A 24,688-nucleotide genomic window follows, 5' to 3' on the forward strand; every position below is an offset into this window, starting at 1 on the left:
CATTAATTGTCTAATATTTGTCGTTAATTGACAGTCTAATATTTGCTTATATCAGTAAAAGTCCGTGGAGCCTGTAAAAAGAAAGAAATGTCCTGTTTCGCAAGTATTTTTATGACATGTCAGCTTGTGGCTTTATTTGTCCACGGCCAACGAGGTATCCCAGGTATTTCACTTCTTGTGCTCAGGCACACATTTGGAGTCAAACCAGCCACAGTCACAGTGCTGCTCCACGTTTTGCTCTCTGATTGCTGGCTGCATGTTTAGCCAGGTGATTACCTGTTAAGCCTCTCTGACGGTGGGAGGTCGAGAGCAGATAGAGCAGAGTATACCGTGAAGCCATTCACAACACAAGAGGAACACCGCTAAAAGGAGGACACGATCTCTTATTGCTCATACTAACTGGACACAGAGGTAAGGTAAGCAATGTGCAGTGGCAAAAACAAGATCAAGTACTAACAGTGATAGAAAACACTGTTTCTTTAAGCATTCCTAAAACTGTTAATTTTCACATTTCCAAACACGCACGTATATATAATAACAATAATAATGGATTGCATTTATACAACGCATATTCACTAATATGTTTAATTGAAGTACATAGTGCACTTATTGTGGCATGTGTGTCTCTGTTTATCCACAGCATGTCCAAAGCAGGAGAGCGGACCCCTTCAACCACCTCCGCTGACTCAGCCTCAGCAGATGGGTAACTTGAGATCGTCTTTGTGTATCTTCCTCAAAGTAGAATAAATTTGTCTATATGTATCCACAACTCTGATGTGTTGCCGTGGTAACTTCATTCATGTTGCAGGAAAAAATGTTAGAATTTCTCAAGCAATAAATATGCTTATTTGTAAGGTGATTTTTATAGCAGAGGTATTGTTCTCTGGTGTCAAATGTGAGGAAGAATTGTGATTTTACATGTTTTAGAAAAGAAGGCGGCACTAAATCTCCCATGGGACAGGAGTCCCCATCAGGCTCAGTCTCCGAAACGCCCAAGAAGTCTTTGAAGAAGTCCAAGAAAGTCTCTGAGAGTAAGAACAAAGTCTACGACTCCGTGCTCAACAGCATTTTTGGGGCGGTAAGTACTTTCACTCATTCAAATGTGCTGTACAGCTGTAACCTTTGACCTTTACATATTCAATCACAGTTTTAGCTCAATTTTATATCCCAGTATCAAGTTTTTCTTCACACACATTTGTTTAAAAAAAAAAAAAAATCATTATCCATTTAAACGCCATGACAACAGTCACAGGTGTCACATGTTACAATGTCAGGAGCGAGGCAGAGGTGAGACGGTGTACTTACAGGTGTGCTCCTGATCTTTCTGGAGCTTTTTTCCACTAAGCCTGGTGTGTCTGACGTGTTAGTCGCCCATTAGCACAAGCTTAGTGTCACAATTCATTAGGATGATCCAAAAGAAGCGCTCTGTCAGAACGAGACCTTTTGTTTTTTGATATGTTTATAAATGAAAATTACACACAAGTTAGCAATCTTTGATGTCATGAGCATCACACTCATTTAAAAAAATGAAATGGTGTCGATTTTATTCTATTGTGGAGTATTTGACTTTGTTTTTCTGCTGTGACATGTCTGATTCGTGTGTGTGTGCAGGAGAGAGAACTGGCTCAGGCTGAATTAGACGGTGAGTCTCACTCACACCTACATCAGCATTACATTTATTACACTGAGGTGTCGGGCCTCAGAGGTGATCGCCTAAAAATCCTGTTTTGTGTTGTCAGTGGTGAATTATTACAGAGTTTAAATGAACTGTTATTGTTAAAATGACTGCCTAAACCCAGCTTTTGTTTAGTGTTTTAATATTTTAGTTTTTATTTCTGTTTTTTTCAAATTTCATTTACTAGGGATGCAACGATACCAATTTTTTCAAACCGATATGATACCGATACTTGGATCTGAGTATTTGCCGATACAGAGTACAAAAAACGATACTTCTACCACACACACACACACACACACACACACACACACACACACACACATACAATTAATTGGAAGACAGGTTTTATTTTATTCTCTGCCAATAAAAAATAAAATCTTAATAAAAATGACCACAAAAAATTTTCAAGTGAAAACTAAGCACTTCTGTTAAATTATTGCAGATTCTCCACATTGTAATTTTACAAAATATCACTGAACTATTGGCACTGTCTCGAGCTTTCAGAATAATAAATAAACACTTCTGTTTGGAATAAAATAAATACAAATTAGGTTTGCGAATAAAATAAACTTTTAAATTGTTGCAGAGTGTCCATATTGTAAACAAACAAAATAATTATTATTATATAAATAATAAAATAGAAAAAATTATAAAATAAATAATAAATAAAATAATAATTGGCCCCCTAGTGGCCAATCTAACAAACTACAACAGAAATGACAAGCCACCCTCTGATTAATGAAATAAGTTGGTATCGGTTCATGGTATCGGTTAACTTTTACGAGTATGAGTACACACACATTTTACAGTATCGGCCCCGATACCCGATACCAGTATCGGTATCGGTGCATCCCTATCATTTACTTTTTGTTTCTTTCCATCTTCATAAATCTATTGAAAACAAAATGAGGCTAAACATTTGGAAAGCATGAATAAATGAAAAGGTTTTCCTCTTTCGTCTTAGCTGTATGTTCAAAAGTAGGGAGAAATGTTCCACACCTTTTCATTACATACTGTAACTATTTTTCAACAGTTTTCCTTAAACTGTGTGAATTTGGTTGCTAAATGTTATCAGTAACTTTCATGTTCTCTTTGCAACCCCTATGATATTTCTCACAGAGCTGCACGAGGCCTTTAAGGAGTTTGACTACGACCAAGATGGCTACTTGAACTACAAGGACGTGGCTGAGTGCATGAGGACTATGGGATACATGCCCACTGAAATGGAGCTGCTGGAAATAGTGCAACAGATAAAGATGAGAAGTGAGTCCACTGAGAACATGTTTAATGAAATCGATCAGTCGATTTCAAATCTTTATTAAACAGTCAAGTAAAAAACAACAACAACTCCATATTTGGCCGTGTTTTGGCCTTGGTAAGAGCCCCTTTCTTCTTCACAGTGGGCGGGTTAATGGACTTCGATGACTTCACTGAACTGATGGGGCCGAGGATGATGGGCGAGACGGCGGGCATGCTGGGACTAAAGGAGCTCCAGTCGGCCTTCATGCAGGTCTGTCAGCTAACGATGACTCAATTACCGCAGTTATCGAATTAGAGCGAATGGACAGAAATCCCAAATAAATGTGCGCGCACAGTATCATCGCATACGCACGTCATTTTAAATACTTTGTTTTTCAGTTTGATGTCGACGGAGATGGAATAATCAACCAGGATGAATTGAAGGACGCGATGAAGACCCTGCTGGGGGAGAAGCTGAAGAAAGGAGAACTAGAGGAGATCTTAAAGGATCTGGATATTAATGCAGATGGGAGCATTGATTTTGAAGGTGAGAAGACGTCAACATGTTTGGGCCATTAATTGATTCATTAGAAGTGTGTGTGTTTTTACATTTTTCAAACTTTTCATCCACATTCACCATTACACCAACAAACTGTCACGATCCTGGGTCTTATGACCCAGCATTTTGAGTTTTAGTTCATTTTGATGTTTATAGTTTATGTTTAAGCTCATTAGATTTCTATGTTCATTTGCTTATTATATTCCCCTTGTGTTTTCAACCCTTGTGTTAAGTCTCCTTTATCCTTCATGTGTTTCATGTCTGTTTCTTATGTTGTCAAGTTCATGTAGTCATGTCAGTGTTTCATTGTTTCCTATTTTATTTTGAAAGAGGTCCTGTGTTTCGGTGCTCTGTTTTGCTCTTTCCCTGTGGGCGTCGTTATGTTCATGTTGTGTCTACTTTGCCTTTCTGTCCCATGTTTCAGCTCCCTATGTTCTGTCTCGGTTGCTGTTAAGTTTACATGTTTTGAGTTCAGTCAGTGTGTTTCCTGTTTTACTTTGAAGGTCCACGTCTCATGTGAGTGTTTCTAGTTTTGCTTCCCTTGTCTCGTCCAGCATGATTACTCCCAGCTGTGCTCTCCTTCTGTGTCTCATTCCCTCGTTATCCCTCTGTGTATTTAAGCCCTGTGTTTCTCTTTGTCAGTGTCGTAGTCTCCCTCATGGCTCTGTTTCCCCTGTGTGTTCGTGATCCATGTTTAGTTTAGTTATATTTTTTGTGCCATTCTGCAATAAAGCAGCTTTTTGAGTTTAATTCCGGTGTGGTGAGTCTTGCGTTTGGGTCCTTCTCCTGCCTGGACACAGCCGAAACATGACACAAACCCCTGCTCTTCTGTCAGATAGCCACGCACTGACTCAGTTTTCTGTTTTCTCTTCTTTCTCCTTTTACTCAGAGTTTGTGATGATGCTCTCTATTCGCTAATCGTTCGACAGACCGACCAACCATGGACAGACTGCTTTGCTCCACAGCTGTATTCACAGTTAGGCTCACTTGTGTTTGTAACCTAGCTACAGACTTTTACTACATAAAGTGTGGCCTAGCCTTGCAATAACGCTGCATATGATGAACTTCTGCACGTCATCAAATGCAGAATATGCCGAGTGTTATCATTTTGTAGATTCATGAACATTTTGTTGTGATATACCATGTAAATAAGACTGCAGTGTTTTGCTATTTTAATAAAGAAATCAAACTCACTCATGCCTGTCACTGAAACGTCACGACACATCACAACGAGCATCACGCCACAGCAGACTTCATTCCAAAAACATCTGTTTTATTGTTTCCAGGTCATTGTTAAACAAAATAGGAATGATAGTGATCATTATTATCCAGAGAATATAAGTTAAATATAAATAAGATAATGTCAGGTCGGCTAGCGTCAGAATTAGAATCGCACATTCAAATCATCAGAAAGAAAAGTTTCACATTTCAGAATCAAATCCCACATCAGGCCGACATTTAGCAGTGGTACCGAACCCAATCATAAACCCAATTAATCCTCCATTTAAAACTCTATAAATATATCACTACATTAAACGTAATCCGCGTATTAATATCGTAATCATTGTTCTTACTATAACGTCAAACTAAACCGAAGCTCAGGGAATCTGTAACATGCAGCACGAGTAATCTGCTGAGATTTATGTCTCAATGCCAGGCAAGAAACGGAAACACGAGCCAGAAAAATCTAATTCCCGAAAAAGCACAGAGATGGACGAGGCGCTGACGTCACAGGAGTTATAATCAGGAGTCTGTCATGCATTTTCTCTCGTATGTTAGACTTTTGAGATTCTAAAAATACACATTTATCTTGTTTAGAGCTGGTCACAATGTAGCTTTGATGCATTATTTATCCTTCGTTTTTTAATAAAACTGTATTGAATCCCAAACCTACACCGAAGTTTTACACATCCACACTGTAAAACTCGTCTTCAAACCACAATAAATTCTGTTGTATTTCACCAATAACTTCAGCAGACAAATAAAAAAAATGCTCATCATTAATTTGATACTTTCCACTGAATACCAGTTACTTATATTTTGCACATGAAGTAATTTCAAAATAAAAGCTCCTGCTCTCCCTCGTACGACCTCCCATCCATTTCTCCTACTTTCACTGGAATGTTTGCTCCACTTTTTGCACACTTTGTGACAATGAGAAGCACCATCCCAAAAGCAGATTTAGTAAACAGGTGCATGTACTGTACGTCTTCCTTTGCGCGAGAGAACTTGCTCGGTTCACTTTGTGTGGCGCTCACATTGGCAGGATTGAGGGTGTTCTGGCTTTCCCACTAAAACCGGTCATGGTGCTTTAGGATGCTTTGGATTAAAGCCCATACCGAATATTTTGAATGCATGCTGTACCATTCTGACTGCTTTGCGAGGTTATACTGATTTAATTAACAGTTTATTTTTGTACTGTAGATCTGTTTGTATCAATTATGCACTTAGTCATCATGAATGGGCATGCTGCAGTAACTCAAATCACATCACAGCATCCTTCTGTGAGCTGCTTTAACACTACAGCTACGGTGCCTTCATTTCTTCATGCCGTCTTCGTTCCTCTACATGCTGCCAAACATCTCAGTGTCCCTTCTGCGCTTACTTCTCAAACTCTGTTCGTCTCTTTAGGAAACCCCTTTCTTCCTTTCTTTAATCCAACAAGATGGTAGGTATATAGATAAAGACAGATAAGCTTCTTCTATTGTTTTCTATCCACGACACACTGCGCCTTCTTTGATCAACAGGATCTGACTAGTAAGACTTCTCAGTGGTCCTCTATTGTTTACAGCTCGTTGGTCAGCTCATCTGCAAACTCAGCCATGATGTCATGCACCCAGGTGTCCTTTTCTTCCTGGGAAGTGTCAACTAGGAAGACAGTCAGCTTCCTCTCCCATGGGTTAGTGGCTTCCTGTACTGCATCCAGCTGGGCCACCATAGGCTTCTTCTCCACGTGGTGCCGGAAAACAATGGAGGCCTCCTCGGACCACTGCCTTTGCTTCACTCCTGCAGGTCAAAACAAATGAGAACCAGGCATAAATAGTTATAAATAAGTAATAAATCAAACGCAGGTCTTGCAGATTGATGTAATTGTATAGCCCAGTTGACTGAGTGTCATGTGACGTGTACTCACCAGCCAGCTGAGCAGTGATTCCCTGAAACGGCAGCTGCCTGAACTCTTTGATCAGAGGTCTGAGCTGTGTGCAGCTGACCAGCTCGTGCTTACCATAGTCCAACTCATAAACAGACACCAAGCCGCTGTTCAGAACTCCCTTCACCAGCACACGATGCCAGCTAAAGAATCGACGGAGAGACAGCACACGCACTCACAATTCAAGTTCTTAACAGCATGCGTTGTGAGATTTGTAGTTGTAAACTCACCTGTTTTCCACTTTAGCAGCATAAATCTGATTCTTCTCTACGTTTAGTGGTTTCTCCTCTGTTTTATTGTAGTAGAGAATCATCTCTCCCATCAGCACTACCAGTCTGTACATGTCTCCCCATGGCTGTAGCACAAAGTGGCCGGGGTGGCACGCCAAAGATACGTATACATCCATGTTGTTTCCTGAAAAAACAAGAGTCCAATGTGAAACTAGAAAAATTTGCATTTCCTGCGAAAATGCTGTGTGGATGCCTTAACGCTGAAGATGTCTGCTGAAAAACGCTGAAAAAGTTGAAAAGTTGTAAAAAGTTGCATGGCGGTGAGGAAACTGAAAATTCTGCTGAAAAAAGGTGAAAAAGCAGAATTTTTTTGCTGAAAAGTGTTGAAAAGCCAAAAATTCTACTGAAAGGGGTAAAGATGGAGAAATGTTTGCTGAAAAAAAATATTGCCGTAAGCAGGATTCGAACCTGGCCTCAAGGCGGCTACTCATCTCACTGAGCCAAACTCATTCTCAGAAAGAATAAGTGGAGAGACTGACAATTCTGCTGAAATGAGCAGAAGCTGCTGAGAATTATGCTGATAAGAGTTGAAAAGGCTGAAAATTTTGCAGAAAAGAGGTGAATCAGCAGAATTTCTGCTGAAAAGAGGTAAAGAAGCAGAAAGTTGCGCTGAAAAGAGATGAATCAGTAGAATTTCTGCTCAAAAGAGTTTTTTTCTGAAAACAGCTGAGATTTGTGCTGTAAAGAGGTGAAAATTCTGAAAAATTTAATTTTTTTCAGTTTTTTTCTGAAAACAGCAGAAAAAACTGAAAATTTTGCAGAAAAGGGGTGAAAAAGCTGAAATTTGTGTTGAAAAGAGTTAAATAAGTTGAATTGGTAACTGAAAGAAATGTTGCCATAAGCAGGATTTGAACCCGGGCCTCCCAGTCTGAGAACGGCTGCTCATCTCACTGAGCTAAAACACAGCTCAGCCCGGCAAGGAAAATCAGTGAGGCCACTGATAATATGGCAGAAATGGGCAAAAAATATTGCAAAAAAAATTCAATATCTCAAAAAGTTATGAGCACCAAAAGTCATAGCTGGCATTAGCAGAAAGAGCAGAAGTTTTCAAAGTTTGAATGGAGAAAATCGGCTGAAAACTGAGGGAGTAGTTAATCGGCAAAAAACGTACGGAAGCAACTAGAGGAATAATAAAGAATAAAGAGAAACAGGAACTCAATAGTGTGGATGCCCTTTGAGGGCATCCCCACAATAAGAACATTGAGGATTAGAGCATTCAAATGCAGTATATACTGTGTGGTGGGTGTTTAAAAAAAGACAAATAACAACAGTGTTTTCTTTAGACAATATACTCTTCCTTGGTACCTATAGTGGGCAGCTCTAATGGTGGCGGCAGCTGGAGAGAGGATGTGGGGGATGATGGTGTTTCTGTCGGGCTGCTGGGGGTGGTCGTGGTGTTTCCACCGCCTCCACTGCCTTTGGGTCCCGACAGAGCCCTCCTGAGGTGAGGCTTGACTGGGACATTAGCTGATGTTGGGCTGCCATTGGTGGAGTTACTGGCACTGGAGGTCTTGGTGGATGAAGTAGGTGTGGAAATCCTGGCAGAGCTGAGAAAGTCATAAAACTAGAAATTCAGTTTAAATGAATCACAACTGAGAAAGGAGAAAAAGTAGACATTAGCTGGAGGGCACAGAGTTAACAGGTGAAAAACCATCGTCGAGAACCTGTGGCTGGTCAGGAAGACGTCTGGTTGCTGCTTTAACAGCTCAGACTGGGCCATCTGACGGTTGAGGCTGCGGTCGGGGTCATGGAAGTTCTTGTCTGTGAATAAGTGGACGTGAATGCAGCGCTTCTTTTCATCCACTTTGGCAACCTTGGTGAGTGTGTAGGGACACAAAGAAGAAAAACAGAGAAAAAACCCACAGAAAACTAATTTAACACATTTACAGCTGCGTTTAGTCTCTTCATAGTAGAATATTTTAGAATACTTTTCACTGTTGTTTTGAGTTTCTAAATCAATCTAAATATATTGCTATATGTAAAAAAAAAAAGGATAGTGTGAATGTTTGTAAGTCTATTTTTTATCATCATCTCCACCTCTTCAGATCAAAAGGCCAAAAAATACATTTATAAAGGGGACAAACCTTCATACTACAGTCAGTGGTGTTCAACACTTTGTCTCGAAGCCACTGCACAGCATCTGGAGTCCAGGATCCAACGCTGACAGCCAGGTCTGCTAGACAGCACTTCACAGCCTGAACACAGGTTGCATGCATCAGCTTATCTAACAATATGCCCACATTTCTACAGATACCGTCTAAATCCTAACTGTATAAATGACATATATGATCTTATTACTTATTTCTCTGGTCGGGTGTTCACTGTCTGCACATTAAAGACATAGACCCTGACCTGTGGTGGGATAGCCATAAGGTCACGGAGGAATGGGGGAGGAATCTCCCTCAGCTCAAACACCTCGACGGAAGCCTGCACGCCCACATCAATGAACAGGATGTCCAACACTCTGCTGCCATGAAGGTTGGTGATCTAAAGAGACAAGAAAGCGTCGCGTTTTTAAACTGCCTCGGAGAAAAGTTATAGATAAACAGACAACTATACTCGGTGTTGATTGCAACACGAGGATTAACTGAGGTAGTGACTGCTTATCAAAGGTTAACAAAAGGAAATAAATGGTCCTCTATTGTGCAACAGTCATTTTGTTCCTTCCTTGAACTTGTTTAATAATTCACATTGTGTTACGTCTCCTCGAGGGCAGGAGGGGATAACACAACAACTCCGGAAACTCGGTACAGGTGTTATGAAAAAGGTTTAATGGCAGCGCACAAAATAAATAACCCAAATTCAAACAACATATGTGGGGGAGAAAGGGACGGTTAGGTTGTGCCAAAAAAAACACCAAAAAGACAAATCCAAAACTTAGCTGAGCTATTATCCTAGAAAAGCAAAAACAAGAGGGAAAGACCCTAAACCTCAACTCAAAACAAGCTCGAAATTACATGGGTGGCACCAACCTACTTACCTAGTGTTTCTAACAAAAAGACTCTACGTGACGTTTATTGCAGGAAACAGTTACCTCGACACGGGACCATTTTCCTTTGTAGCGAGACAAACATCTTTTCCCACAAAAAGGTCGGGAGACCAGGAACTCTGATGTTACCTGGAATAAAATGAATGGAATTAAAATCTTTAATAAAAAAACAAAAAAAACAAACCATAATTGTTACATTTGACTACAGTGTTACAATGTGACTTTGATCTAAAATGTTTCCTCATGTTTAATGTTTCATTCTGTGTATTTTTGACCTAAACTCATCTGATCCAATAAATCTTCTGTCTTAACACAACACGCTGGCAGCTCTGCTCTGTTTACCCAAACGCTGACGTAAAAATGACGCTACACGCTTTAAAGGCCGCTGAACTCCAAAAGCATCCGCTGCACTGTGCTGCTAACAGACTAAGTGGCTTGGCCATGTCTTAACTCCAGATTAGCAACCTAATCTTAATCTGTCCACAACACTGCCTGAGAGAAAACACATGGCATTGTTACATTCACAAAAGTCTTTTTAAGATGACGTTGATGATCTACTAATTCAAAGAGAATTAGAAGAAGAGATAAAAGGTTGGATTATATATATATTTTTTATTTTCCAGTTTGTACACAGGAAGCATGTACATGTATGTATGACCCAATGTGATCCAGTTATTTAATGGCAATACATGCATTTTTACACAAGCTCTAAGAAATGATAAAATGTAAAGCCACAGAAAGAGCCAGAAAATGAAAATCTCATTTGGAACAAGTCTCATTCAAGTCCTCAGAGCCTGAAATTAGCATGAAGTTTTCTGAAGGTAATCTAGTCAAACATCGCCATGAAATCTTGGAGGATCTGCAGAAAACCGACTAATTCTGTTTCACCTACTGCTGGACAAAAGCGACTACGACTACACAATGTTCGGTTGAGTTGTTTTGTCAACTGTTGTTTGCAGAGTAACGTTCAAGTGTAGCCATTTAACAGTGCATGAGTTGACCACAAGGAGACACACTATACTGAAAATAGCAACATAAACAGCTACAGTGTGTAATAGATACTATTATACAATATACTTGAAATAAATGTAATTTAAATGAAATAACATTTTTGCATTTTCTACAACACGCTGTCTGTTCTTCTGCATATGCTCAGCTGTAATATTTGCATATCAATTAAAAATGACAAGATATCAGTCATGTTAGCTGTTTTAGCTTTTCTCTTACACGACGATAAGTAGATATAACATATCAAGGCAACAAGATTATAATCAATCTGCACACTGATAAAAGTATCACAGTTCCAAAAAAGCTCTGAGACAGCACACGAAGCTCATTTACCTGTGAGTGGAAGTACGTCTCTATTTTCTCCAGCGTCTCATTCATTTTGGTAAGAGCTCTGGAGGGAGGCTGACAGTAGATAGTCCCATCTGAACAAACGCTACTGATGGCCACATTCATATAAGCGCTGTTCACCTGAGGAGAGCCATAAAAACAATTGTGCTGTGTTACAAAACCACACGCATACCCACATGTATTCACGCACGATCACTTGGGTACCTGTAACGGACTCGCTAGCGACTTGTCGTGCAGAGCTTTCATGCAGGCAGCGTTGATGTTTATGTCATCATCCTGCGACGTATCGTACAGGACAACCAGAGGGGTCTGCCCTCTCTCTAGGATCTCGGCCAAGAGAATCTTTCCACTCGCCATCGTCTCAAACTTCTTCAGCACCGCCGGGTCCTGACAGAATGGCTCAAGGCCTGGGCACACACAAAGACACAAAAAATATATTTTCTCAGGTACTAGAAATCTTTGGAGAAGCTCTTTTCCATAGAACGATCAGATCTGTTCAGGATACCTTAATTTACCTCTAAACGTCCCTGCTCACAACTCTGACTGGGCCCTGCAGCGCTGAACATTTCTGACTGGTCGACTGTTTATTGGCTGCATTACCGACATCTACTTATACAACTCGAACAGTTATGTGCAAAATGACGCATAAAGAGAAAAGTTATTTTTGGACTAATCTCCACAGCTTTTCACTGTGTGTGGAGGCAACTTTGCTTAAAATCCCGGGAATAAAATCTCAGTCTTTTGTGCATACGAACCAACTAGGGAAGGAAAAGGAAAGTTTGACAGAAGTGGCAACAAATTTCTTTAACCTCTTAAGCACCAAGGGAGTTTCCGAGCTTCCTGCTCGAAAATGTAATGCCCAAATTTAATTGATTATTTCTCTGCAATTACAAACTCTGTCCTTACAATCTTGGTATCAAAATAAAGCTAACACTTGGGAAATTTCATCAGAGGTGTAAATACTGAAGCAGATATTACTGTGTCAAAGTTACTGAGACTGGAACACAGAAAAAGTAAGTAGATTTTATCCTCGCCTAATTATTTTTTTTAATTTTTAGCATATAACCCTTTGAAAAATATGCCTCAGATCACATTTGGTTCCAGAAATTCAGTAACCAACATATAGACATCATCTGTGCAAAGACTCATGTTTCTAAAGTGAAACAGTGAAAAATTACAGCCCTGTCAATACATGAATATCCAGACGTTGTACAAAAATGTCCAATTTTGGCACACAATTGGACACCATGCCAGTTGATTTTTTTTAGGTTTTAAAGAGCAGAAATTAATATATTTTATTAACAGGCCTAAAATGCTTTTTTTTAAATATATTTTTGAAGAATTAACCACACATTTACATGGCAACGGCCCTTTTCTTTTAAAAAACAGCTAAAAACACATCTTTTTAAAATTGCATTTTGTTAACTTTTGACTGTTTTTGTTTTTTTTTACCTTGTAAAGCACTTTGTGATCTTTTATCTAGAAATGTGCTATATAAATAAAATTTTACTTACTTACTTACTTTTCTGCAGCGCGTATAGAGCGTTTGATTGGCCTCTGGCCCTTTAAACTCCGAGGGACTGTAACTTTGGTTTCTTTTGGTCAATTTGCGTGATTGACACCTCTTTTTAATCGTTTGAGCCAATAGATTCATAGTAACGATGCCACGTTCACGTCACTTCAACCAATCAGACGTTGTGATGCCAAAACCCACGTGGGCCCAAATTTACTGCATGTGGCGTCTGTCCAGTCACGTGTCTGAAGGTGGGTCTAAAATGGAGGTTGTTGACGGAAAACTGCTCTGATGCGGCTAGGTAGGCATGGTAACTACTGTTAGTCACGTGGCTACCGGCTACTGGCGAAAATACCGGAGGAAATCGGGACGGTAAGCCAATTTCTGTCTTAGCGCATTTGCACCGCTGTGTGTTTTTGTGGTCTTCTTTTGCGGCTCATTCAGTGAATTTTCGTCTGATCCTGGTGAAACTTGGTGTGTGGAGTCAGTGATAGCTCTGGAAGCTCACCAGCCCATCTTTGGCCGGTTACACGAAGTCTGAAGAATTTCTGGTTGGTTTTGTTTGTTTAGCGGACTTCTGCGCATTTACGTAACTGCTCGTTTAATCATGGCTTGTTTTCGGTGTGTTTGGTGGTTGTAGAAATGGTTTATATGACATTTTAGCTGAGATTCAGAGGTTTCTGTGGATACCACACATGTCTGGACTTATATTTCTCAACCCGCGTTATAACCGATTAAACGTGATCTCCTCCTTTTTGCCCCCGGTACCGGGGGCGTGGGGCTTAAGTGGTTAAGTAATGTTCAGTTTTCTTCCAAATTACTTGTGTTTTTATGATGAAATGATGAGTACACCCACCTGCCAGTTTACACTTGGCTGCCTGGAAAGGCAGTTTAAAGAACTTCTCATGCAGTTCAAACACTTTGTTTTTGCTGATCACCTCTGAGAAGCCGTGATCCACATAATACACCTATAGAGCCAAAAAAGAAAAGATCAGAGGGACAACTTATACCTCAAATTAATCCTTCAGATCATTTCCTGTGTTTGACCCCTCACCTTGACCTTGTCAGTCATGACCTCACAGACTTGTGCCCTCAGAATCTCCTCCTCTTCCTCCGCCCTGACTGCAACAAGCTGACCCGAGGATAGGGATGATGCAGGTGTTGGGCTGCTTTGGTCCAAACCATAAAACTCTCTCATTTCATCTTCCATGGACTCCTGAGCCTGGGAGTAACCCTCACCGATGTACCTGCAGCGGAGGAGAGACAGTCAGGGATTTATGCTCTCCGCCTTGTTACGACGCAATCGCACAACTTCTGTCTTACCTGAGTAAAACCCCGTTCGTGTTGGTCGCCTCCACCACCAGCACAGAAGGGTACTCCTCTTTGGGGATCTGTAGTGGAGGCACTGCCTGGTTACTGAGCCTCCTCCCCAGCTCCTTCCTCACCCTCAGCTCCTCCTCACTGGCTGAAGAGTTCCTCCTGTTGCAGTTCTCGTCCTCTCCTCCTCCACCTCCAGTACTGCTTCGCCTGTACAGGATGGCCCTCTTGGGGTTGTCAGGCATCGGGTAGTCGATGGTGCAGATGTCAGAGAGGAGATCGAGGTTGACCAGAACATGTCCTGGCAGTTTGGTCTTAAAGACACATAAGATATAATAATATTATCAGGTTCACCCGGCATGTGCATGAAAGTATACTGAAGTATTACTGACTTTGTAGGTGTCCTGGAAGAGCTTGGGTAGCGCATGGGCCCACAGGCCACTGGAGTACTTCACTAACAGTTCCTCCAGCTTCTGCTTCAGGTCAGGGCTGAGGGTTGCAGGGGACGAGGGAGGGCTGGGTGAAGAGGAGGATGAAGGTGGAGACTGAGAAGACCGAGAGCCAGAGCGAGTCGGACGAGTGATGGGGGGTCTCTGTTGGACAGAGGATTGGAAAGGTTTGTCTGCGGGCACGTTTGTGGTTGTAGCAGAGTTTGGGTGGGTGAGGATGGGCGAAGAGGAGGAGGAAGTGTTTGTCTGTTCCTTGGCAGGGTAGAGAAGCCGCTCTGATGGGTTGCTGCTGCAGGTTTTCTCTACCTGGAAGAACAAACGGAGCAGCCCTATTACAAAAGCATTTTGCATTGCACTACAGTGATGTTTTAGAATTATCTTCCTCTTTGCTTGGAAACAGAAACCCTTATTAAGCTACCAAAGCACGAATAATAATAATAAATACAGCATCATAAGCGACACATACTATGCAAATGTGCGTCCAGGTCTCCAGGTCTTTAATGGCCTCTGTGGGCAGGTCTTGTTTGTAAAGCTCTCTGTACATCTGAGGCAGTTTGGACACCCAGAAGCCATTACTGTACTTCGCCAAGATCTCTCTGATGTGACCTTGGACTAGTTGGGGGTTGTAGGGCTTTGCTTTCCCAGAACCAAAGCTCTCATTTAAGTTTGTCGGTGCTGGAAGATAAATAGAGAAAAACAGACAAGAAGGAAAAAAAGATCAGACACATGTATAAAGCCCACTACTGCTTCTAAAGTCATCATTTCCTTGGACCTAAACTATTAGATTGAATGACGTGACTTCGCCTCTAAAAGTGAAACAGAAGCAAAAGAGAAAACAAAATAGGAGAGTGAAAAAAGTCCCATTACTTCTATTTTTGTGTGCTGACTCAAAGGAAATCCAAAATAAAGGAAAGAACGATATAAAAAAACCACTAATAATCAGAAAAGAATTATCTTCTGCCGATTCGGAGGACAGAACGATACACAACACGTATTTTTAGTGTGCTGAAAAGGAGCCTGTCCTACTTACGAGCGGTCTGCTGGGAGTTTCTGGAAAGGTGAGCGTGCACCTCTTTCTGAAACCGTGATGGTAGGGTCATCCTCCTGAACACAAGAGAACAAACAAGAAGGATAATTAGCTTTTTGCACGTTCTAAAAGGCAAAGAAAAAGAAAATACTGATGACAGGCTGTCTACCTGTTTCTTCCTTCTTTGTTTAGAACGTCTGACTCTTGGGGCATCCTTTAAAAAAACATTACATTTGATTTGGAGCTGGAAGGTCTTCTATCTTATTTGAGGCAAAGCACAATCAGAGCTTCAAAACAACTCAGGTAACATTTCAAAGTCCAAACAGATAGCTCGCTAAAGTTCAAAAGCAAATTTTCATCTGTTCTCAGAATGATGACCTGTTAATCCTGAGATACTGCACAGCAGGAACTGCATTGCACTAGTTTCCCAATGCAGTGATCTGCTGAGTACCTCTATCTGTGCACTGAGTAGAATATCCATCTCTTTATTCTGCTGAAATCTTCACTGATCTTCCATCAATTTCGTCTGCCCCTCATCTTTATCGTGTCTGAGGGTCAACTCAAATCACACAGCTTTGTTTAAACATTTCTCCAATCAGTCAGAACTCTTGCCTCACTCAGGTACATGTTAATGTAATCATGCAGTCAATAAACAGAGCAACAGCACCATTTGCTTCAGAGCCCCAAATGTCTTACCTACACATAAAATCTGTATATTACAAAACACAATAACAGGAAATGTGCACTACACTGACCTCTTTCTTTATTTTTTGAGGCCTGTGGAGGTGGTGAAAACCAGTGTTGGGAAGGTTACTTTTAAAATGTATTCCATTACAGAATACATGCCCCAAAATGTATTCTGTAACGTATTCTGTTACGTTACTCAATGAGAGTAACGTATTCTGAATACTTTGGATTACTTAATATATTATCATGCTGTTTACAGCTACATGAATGTACTATTGCTGTGATTTATTACTGTTACTGAAGGTCCGCGGCTCCGAACCTTAGTAAAGGGACCTCTGGCTAATACGGTGGGTTCGTGTCGGGCTCGTAGCCGAAAACTAGCTTTACTTTGTTGTCTGGGTCAAGTTTGCTAGCGAGAGACAGAGAGAGGCGTTGAAAGGCTGCTCCAACGGAACTTGTTGTTTTTGGGAACACGGTGTACAGTCGAGTCTTAATAGCTTACTTACAACTGGGCTCGTCAGGCACTCTTCTTGGCTGCAGTGGTTATTATTATATTTACATGCTTCCAGCTCCGTTTTTGCTCGATGACAGCTCGTACTTTTCCTTTTTCTCCCTCCCTCGCTCACAGACACATAACGTGTATGACAGTCCATTCTCCCTGCAGCACGGACTACACTGCCTATGATGCTACATTCTTTAGAGCTATACCTGTAGCATTCTGCCTATTAGCTTAGCACAACAACAACAAAAAGGCCTCTCTCACCCAGGAAACACGCAGAGAGAGAGAGCGTCACCCTGTAACCATGGCAACCGTAACGCTGCCGCCTGGAACAGCAGAACGTAGCTGTCAAACAAAACCCAAACAGTCCTGACCCGCCACAATATGAAACAGGGAAGTACCGCCGTGTAATCCATTGATTTCAACAAAGTAACTGTATTCGAAATACCACCTTTTTAAACGGTAACTGTAACGGAATACAGTTACTCATATTTTGTATTTTAAATACGTAACGGCGGTACATGTATTCCGTTACTCCCCAACACTGGTGAAAACACACTGAAGGAATAAACAATTAAAAGTAAATTCAGGCTTTTTATTGAAGCGTCCTGAATAACTACAGATGTTATTTTTATGTAGCAACATTAATGTGGAGGTCTCCATCAATCACAACGTCCGGTGTTTTTTTTATTGGCTGGGCAATAAAATGACTGAAAGCAGTACAACAGGTTCAGTCGTGCAGATATAAAGGTGTCCAAGTGTTTGCCTGCCTCAGTACGCTGGCAAGAATGAAGAGGAGTAGTTTTTAATTTGAGACAAATATAGTCGTTTTCTACAGTTATGAGCTTTTATTGTACCTTTTATTGTAATCTAATGAACCGTCTTCAACTTAAGTAACGTTTTCCTTACTTCACTGGTTTTTCATCAAATGACATATAAATGATGTTTAAATGTAATTCAGTGTTGTACTGCGCCTGTCTTTTTACTGAATTTACAGCTTGCACATCCAGGCAGCCCATAGTGCTACTGCACACACTACGCACACACACACACACACACACACACACACACACACACACACACACACACACACACACACACACAAATAAATGATGATGACTCTGGCTTGCACAGTGGAACATCTACAGGGATACAGAGAGATGTGCTGATTCACTCTGTGCCGGTTTAGAAGAGTTAATCTACCACAGAATAGAACAGGGATTAAAACGGGCTCATGCTCCCCCTGCACTGGGCTCGTGTCCCCTGCCAATACACCAGGCGTCCCACCCTGTTGGCCCATTGTGCTACAGAGGGCCAGTAGCACACTGAGCACCTTCAGTGATACAGATATAGAACTGATGTCAGTTGTTTTCACAGGACGGTGAACTAAATAGTGGGTGGATGGAAGTGGGAGAAACAGTCATTGAGCAGAAGTGATATTTGATTCATTGTTGATGAAATATGATTACAGTACAAATGGAACAATGTTAGATACATTGATAAAAAAAAAAGCAAAAAGAAGGAAGAACAAAGATAGAAAGAATGAAGGGAGACAGAATACAGAGAGAGAACCAGAATAATGTAGAGAGCGTATCATCGGCCCAGTGCTGAATAAGCAGCAGCAGCAGCAGCATCAGCAGCAGGGAGATGGTTATCATCCAGAAACCAAGCAGAGTTGTGTTGTTCAACCAGACATCCATTCACGAGCAGACTATTTTGATTCAGCTCAGCTCACACAGGTGGAGAGAAGGCAGAAAGAGAGGGTAGCAATGAATTTTTACGTTGCCTATAACTTTATAAAAGCAAATTTTATACTTTTATATCTTCCATGACTGAAATATTTTAAAACAACTTTTCTGGCATGAGATCTGAATTTTCTGAGCACAGCTGCCTGTGGCTCAGTCTGCTTGATGACTGATACATGTAAGTGTACAAAGAAATCCCCACAAATATGTGGAGGTGGGGTTGAAGGATATGAGCTTAACTAGATCTTTTCATAGTGAAACCCTAAAGATTTTTTCACTCTTTTGTCCAGTTCCAAACACTGGATTTTGCTATTGAGGGCATTTTATATCATCTAATCAAATAAATAAACTTAACTGACAATCTGAAAAGTGAAACACCGCTGTTCTCAACCTTCCCTCTGGATCTACTCACTCTCATTCAAATCCAAATGGCTTTACTCACTTGTCTGGATGTTGGTTTCCTTTCCTGTTGGATGTGTTCTGACTGGACATCTTGTTCGGATGCCCCCCAGTCTTGCCCTCTGATGGGCCATCCCTTAAGTCTCTTGCCTGTCTGAAGTCTCCATGTCCAGCCCCACGGCCAGGGCCTCCTCCTCTACCCCCACCTCGGCCACGGTGGTTCGGTTGCCTCAGAGAGTTTTGAGGTTTGGCTGTGGAGAGAGAGAAAGCAAACAAGAAAAAAAAAAAAAAAGTTATGGACTTGAAGTGAATACAAGTGCAAGAACACAAACAGACACACACACAACCTAACTAAGCTAAACCTGATTCTAGGACATGGACAGTGTGCCTGAAATCCTTGCAGTTGTTGCGTTCTACTGTAAAAAGTCCACGTGGTCACAAAAAACAGGCATTTACGGAAAGTATAATCAAGGCTTTCAGCTTATCTGTTTAAACTTTCATACAGCTTGTGTAATAAATGGGTGGGCAAAGTGAAGCTTGTTCAGATTAAGATGGAAATATAGATCACTGCTATGAGGGTTGGCTTAAGATTAGTACAAAAATCAAGAAGATAGTGATGAAATTGCTGCTGTAGTATTCAAACTTCATATTTATGTTTTTGTATTAAAAAAAGCAAAAAAGATCTAACAGAGATTTTTTTAGCTTCAGGCCTGCAGAGCTGATGTACTTTTAAAATCTAAAAGGAGCAAGTCCAGGTGTTTCCACTTGCTTCCAGTCTTTATGTTCAGTTAAGATAACCGACACATGGCTGTAGTGCACCAGTTATTGAACAGATGCCTCATTTAGCTTGAAGCGATAACGGAAAACAAAGTTTATTCCTTTCAACTGGCACAGCTGAAACTGTATGGCGTATATGTTTAGTTTAAGACTGGAGGTATATGTAACAAAAAAAAAACGTCAGGATCAGTCTGATGTGAGTATAAATCCAGTAATTGTAATCCATTACAGTCACTGTTTATCCAGCAGAACGATGGAAAGTCAGAGTTACACCATTCACATTTCTCCTGACATCACATTTCTGCGCGATGACCTCACCAGTATACCTCCTGTGCATAACCCTTAGTCATTTACACTCCCACACTCTGTCCTTTTCATTTCTTCCTCACACTCACTCTTCTTTTATCTCCACTTTCTTCTCAATCTCTTTGCTTCTCTGTGAGATCCAGAACTTTCTCCTGCTTTCTTATTCACTCTGTTCTCACTGAATCTCCACAATTTCTATTGAGAGAAAAGAGCTTCTTCATCAGCCACTGACTTCAAAAGTCATAAGTAGGCAATTCCCGCATCTAAATCTATTCTGTGGACATCCTATTGGCCACTGGCACTCAGTCAATTAATAAATCAGCCAGTTAATAAATCACTGAACTACACACACAAACACACACACATTAGAGAAACCCAGCAGGCATAAGCATAAATCCACATGCAGATACAGTCAAGGACAAACACCCACAAACATACACACCAACACTAAGAGCAGACGCTGCATCACCTCACCGGCATGGACACACAGTCCCTGGTCTGTCTCTGCCTGAATAATAATAACCCAAGCGGGGAGGAGAGAAGGAGAGGGTGCATGTGCGTGGGGAAGAGAGAGCTTGATTTGTGAATCAGCGTCTCCTCGCTTGCAGCTGACTCTCAGCTGCTACAGACCGTGTTAGCCTCCTCTCCCTCCCTCCCTCTCTCCTTTTTTTGACTCCTTCCTTCCTTGTCTCCTTACCATTTCACCATCCCTCCATCTTTCTTCTCCACCAACCGTCTCACTGCCACTCTTTCTCTCTCCTCTACTCCTTTGTCTCCCTCTCTCTCTTTCTCCTCCCTGCACTACCACCTCCCACTTCCTCCTCTGGCTCTCAGAATATCCTGCAGCATCACAGTCTAGCAGAGGTGTGTGCACTGTAAACGTTTTAGTGCAAGTGTGCGTGCGCGTGAATGCAAAACGATAAATAAAAGTTCAGAAATGTTTGCGGACACGCAGTAATGATGTATATGGGCTGAGATCTCGGTGCACCTGATGCTCACGTGCAGCCCTGAATGGAGCTGCTTGTCTGAGTGTGTGAGATAACCATAGTGCCTAAAGGATGAGCAGGTCTCCACAGAGGGGCAGTTAAACAGGGCAGCTGTTCATCTACAAACTGTGAGGCTGCAGCACATAAAGCATTTGCATTTTGCATTGTCACAGTACTGAGATAGACACTGAACACCACTTCTGTTTCTATGCTGCAGCAGCTGCACTGCTGCACCGTAGTGCTAGAGGAGTCTGGAAAAGCTCCGTTTTGTTGTGTGAAAATGTGAAAGTTTGGGTACTACAAAACTGCTCCGTCATCGTCATCGGGCTTTTACACAGCAGATGGCTCCACTAAATGGCTCACTTACCAAATCGAGCTCTCAGTTTATGTTGGCCCAGGGAGGTCAAATGCATCGGAACTTAAACATAACACCAGCAAAATAGAAAAACATTGCAGAACTTTGAATGAAAATATTTGCCAGTTTGTCTAAAATGGTCATGCATAAACAAAGATGTACTTGAAAGCTAATAATCTATGAACAAATCTATGCTTCTGTTTCTTTATCAAAGAGTCATACGGTTGAAGGAAGAAAAACAGTAACCTTTGGATTTAAGGATCGTTTGAACCTTCTTTATCAGCAGCAGAGCAGTCAAAGTATTTGTGGAAGCTGGAGCTCAGACCTGCTCATCGGGAAGAATGTCCACTCATTCTTCCAAAAAGAAGTTTCTGATTAGCTTTCCTGTCACCACGTCTGATGTTACTCGTTCTCTGACTTCATCCCACAATGCACCTGGAGGCCCACCTCTAGGCAGAGTATAAGCAGCACCGAATCCTCTCCTTTTACTAACAAATGAGCTAATTAACTGATCAAAACACATTCATTATGAATATGCTGACGTGGACATCCCTGTACGGGTCCCAAATTTTTTATTTTTTTTATTTTTTTTTTACCATTGAGGACAAGCGGGGCAGCTGGTTTGACCCTCATCTGGGTGTTGACAAGGTGAGGTCGACCCGTCTTCTTGGATGTGCGCTGACGAGCCACCACCTTGGCTAGATGACCTGTCTCCTTGGCCCCTGAGGCAAAATAAACCACCTGGAAATAGAGAATGCAACAAGCATGCAGTCGTGCTCTAGTGTAACATAAACATGGTTAAACCCTGCAGGCGTAATGCACATTACACAATGTAACAATCTACCGATGACGTGTTTAAAGAAAGAAAGCAGAAAAATATATATCATCTATCATCCATCGCCGCTTATGTGAAGCACATCGGCACACACCTCTCCCGAGCGGCTGCGCTCCATGCGGACTAAAGATGGCATGCTGGCTAGAAGAGCATCCAGGTTGCTGTGTCCCATCTGCTTATGTGGTATGTGCTCCCCAGTCAGCTCCTTATACTCTGACTGCAGGTGTGACAATGACACTCCACCTTTGTTGGACTGCAGGATGCCCCGCAGCATTTTTTTTGCCACATCCGCATCAGCCATCTGAAGAAAAAAACACACAAAAACAAACCCAAAACGCAACTTTTTAAATACTTCAGTTCTGAAATCTTTTACTCTGATAATGACGCAAACCCATACTAATGTCCACACAGGCTGGGTTTACGCTGTAGGTCAATGAAGGACTGGTTAGGCAAGTTTTCATGAAGTGTTGATCAGATTTCAAGAAACAAACAGTGTATTCAGATCAATCTAAATCTGTTGCAGACTAAAACTGCAACTGAATTCTGAAGCCATAGTATCAGTAGAGTATTTGCTTTTTCTTTTAGACATAAAAAACATCCATGACCAAAGCAAGGAAATGTATATAAAAACCTGCTTTTGAAAAATACAGTAAATAAACAGCGATCTGTTTGGCAAAGAGCTCCTCTTGTTTGTGTTTTTATTTTGAAAATGCTGTTACATTCCATCTCTCTGCACAAAAATGCTTTCGGTTTCCAAACTAAAGCGCCCTGCAGAGGAATTGAAACATACAGAGCTGCTCCCTTTCGAAGTTTAGGCAAAAGTAAAACGAAAACTTTAGATTTCAACAAGCATTTGGTATCAAATCTCGCTTCTGACCGACATGGAGACACACCCTGAAAGCAGAATTAGGGGTCTCACCGGACACACTGGAGTGTAAACAAGTGGAAATCCTCAACTTGCCCCTTAAAAAAATTACAATGACTAAAATTTAGGAATACGCGAGATCGGGAACACTCGGAAAGCGTCAACTTTGCACTTTGGGAAACACACGATATCTGATCTTCTTTCGAAATTGGTCCCCGAAAAATCAATTATTCAAATTAAAGTATTTCTAAATATATTTATCCGTTCAGGTAGTACCGTGATGAAGAAGGTGGTGGAACTGGAGCAGGATGAAGTTAAAGTATCAGACTATTTCAGAGTGAGATGGCTTTGGGCCACTTGTTGATATGGCCACTCTGAGCAGCGCAGACAGCAGACTGGAGAGGGATGAATGACGTAACGTGTCACACTTCAACTCCACACCCTCCATCGGGACAAAACTATTTGCTTTAACTTTTTCTGCCTTTATGAGTTTCATGAGCAAAAACTGTGCTTAAGTGGCTCTGAAAAAATACAATCACACCAACGGAGCATACCGGACCCGGTAAATAACCCGCTTATGCGACCATACTGCGCGCAAAATCGAGTTAAATCCTCCTACCAAAGCCGGGACAGCGGCTACGTCGAGTTAGTTAAAAAGCGACGTCAAAATACCGGAACTACATAAATCCTGCCTTCATAATAAAACAACCGCGACACGCCGATTACCTTTCCCAAGATAATAGCTTTAATTTTGAAAGTAGCTGCCGGAAAGAAGGTTTGCAAGCCCGATTGAAAACTTTTCAACCATCAAATCCGGGAGTAGCCACCCCAAAAAAACAAAAAACACCACCGGCCAAGCTTTATCAGGAGTTAAACTTTTTAAGCCCCATGAAAGTTATTCTAAAAGCTACCAGAACAGTCTACCTTGCTCTGCACGGACGAGGTGGTGAAGTCGGGACCTGGTCCAGTCGCTGTGGCGCTGTCACCGCCACGGGGGTTGGCTTCGTTCCCGGTGTGTGCCGGCCGGCAGGCACAGCCTCTCCTCCGCCACCTGATTGGTCGGCTGCGCATAGGCCTCTGGATGATTACACGTCAATACGCATCCAGGGACCCGATACATAGCCTGTACATAGCTTGTGCTCACTACAGCCTGTACATACTTATAGTTATAGAATATTCATAACATACTTCATACCGTGTACATTATAACATACCATAATAGACCCATTTCTGTAATATACTTACATATCTATATTATTGCTAATATATATTGTAATATATCTATATCACTAAAAGCACTTCTGGATGGATGCAAACTGCATTTCGTTGCCCTGTACCTGTGCATGTGCAATGACAATAAAGTTGAATTCTATTCTATTCTACATCCACACCAAAACGGTTGTGTATGTGAGCGTGCGTAATAACGCATGAAGGGCCTTCGTGTTACTGTAACACAGATATGTGTAATAAGTGATCAACCCAAAATAAAAATAAAAATAATAACAAGAACATAACAACAGAAGAGAGCTGTCTCCCCCGGCCAATTTCATGTATCCTTTCTTTTAATATTAACTTATTACTAATATAGCACAATTAGACTAGTGTATTAATTGACATGGTTATTTTGTCGAACAGAAACCAAACTGTAAAACAATCTGACTACGTA

The 24,688-nt window shown here is 41.3% G+C and overlaps 2 protein-coding genes across 7 annotated transcripts; one reads left to right on the forward strand and one right to left on the reverse strand.

Annotated features, from left to right (window-relative positions):
* Positions 1-296: 296 nt before the first annotated feature.
* On the forward strand, positions 297-4,669 carry LOC146521629 (calcium-binding protein 2-like). 2 transcript variants are annotated; one of them, XM_085139118.1, is made up of 8 exons: positions 297-416; positions 641-703; positions 928-1,078; positions 1,612-1,642; positions 2,798-2,941; positions 3,079-3,188; positions 3,317-3,464; positions 4,366-4,669. In XM_085139118.1, the coding sequence occupies exons 2-8, from the start codon at positions 642-644 to the stop codon at positions 4,392-4,394; spliced, it is 675 nt and encodes a 224-aa protein (XP_084995244.1). In that variant the 5' UTR covers positions 297-416; position 641; the 3' UTR covers positions 4,395-4,669. The 2 variants fall into 2 exon arrangements, with proteins under 2 accessions (XP_084995244.1, XP_084995253.1); XM_085139127.1 differs by having other exon boundaries at positions 298-411.
* Positions 4,670-4,731: 62 nt separating this feature from the next.
* tdrd7b (tudor domain containing 7 b) lies at positions 4,732-24,102 on the reverse strand. Of its 5 annotated transcripts, none has more exons than XM_085139037.1 (21): positions 23,947-24,102; positions 22,252-22,458; positions 21,919-22,063; positions 18,942-19,149; positions 15,738-15,782; positions 15,572-15,645; positions 15,008-15,216; positions 14,485-14,847; positions 14,099-14,406; positions 13,830-14,022; positions 13,632-13,743; positions 11,467-11,669; positions 11,248-11,382; positions 9,952-10,035; positions 9,270-9,404; positions 9,002-9,112; positions 8,582-8,730; positions 8,223-8,464; positions 6,858-7,041; positions 6,610-6,770; positions 4,732-6,482 (listed from the first exon to the last, which is right to left on the reverse strand). In XM_085139037.1, exons 1-21 carry the CDS (start codon positions 24,091-24,093, stop codon positions 6,262-6,264), a joined length of 3,636 nt encoding a protein of 1,211 aa, XP_084995163.1. In that variant the 5' UTR covers positions 24,094-24,102; the 3' UTR covers positions 4,732-6,261. The 5 variants fall into 5 exon arrangements, with proteins under 5 accessions (XP_084995163.1, XP_084995178.1, XP_084995172.1 ...); XM_085139052.1 differs by lacking the exon at positions 23,947-24,102 and adding an exon at positions 23,299-23,929; XM_085139046.1 differs by lacking the exon at positions 15,738-15,782 and having other exon boundaries at positions 23,947-24,100.
* Between the last annotated feature and the right edge of the window lie 586 nt (positions 24,103-24,688).

Source organism: Neolamprologus multifasciatus, chromosome 3, assembly GCF_963576455.1.
Source record: "Neolamprologus multifasciatus chromosome 3, fNeoMul1.2, whole genome shotgun sequence".
Classification (NCBI taxonomy): Eukaryota; Metazoa; Chordata; class Actinopteri; order Cichliformes; family Cichlidae; genus Neolamprologus; species Neolamprologus multifasciatus.

What these genes read in the sequence shown, in the direction of transcription:
- LOC146521629 (XM_085139118.1), top strand. Translation starts at nt 642, where the DNA reads ATGTCCAAAGCAGGAGAGCGGACCCCTTCAACCACCTCCGCTGACTCA. An exon ending in TCAACAGCATTTTTGGGGCG is followed by an intron (nt 1,079 to 1,611) that starts GTAAGTACTTTC and finishes GTGTGTGTGCAG; the next exon opens with GAGAGAGAACTGGCTCAGGC. An exon ending in GCAACAGATAAAGATGAGAA is followed by an intron (nt 2,942 to 3,078) that starts GTGAGTCCACTG and finishes TCTTCTTCACAG; the next exon opens with TGGGCGGGTTAATGGACTTC.
- tdrd7b (XM_085139037.1), bottom strand. Translation starts at nt 24,093, where the DNA reads ATGCGCAGCCGACCAATCAGGTGGCGGAGGAGAGGCTGTGCCTGCCGG. An exon ending in AACAAAGAAGGAAGAAACAG is followed by an intron (nt 15,646 to 15,737) that starts GTAGACAGCCTG and finishes TCTTGTGTTCAG; the next exon opens with GAGGATGACCCTACCATCAC. An exon ending in ACGAACGGGGTTTTACTCAG is followed by an intron (nt 14,023 to 14,098) that starts GTAAGACAGAAG and finishes CCTCCGCTGCAG; the next exon opens with GTACATCGGTGAGGGTTACT.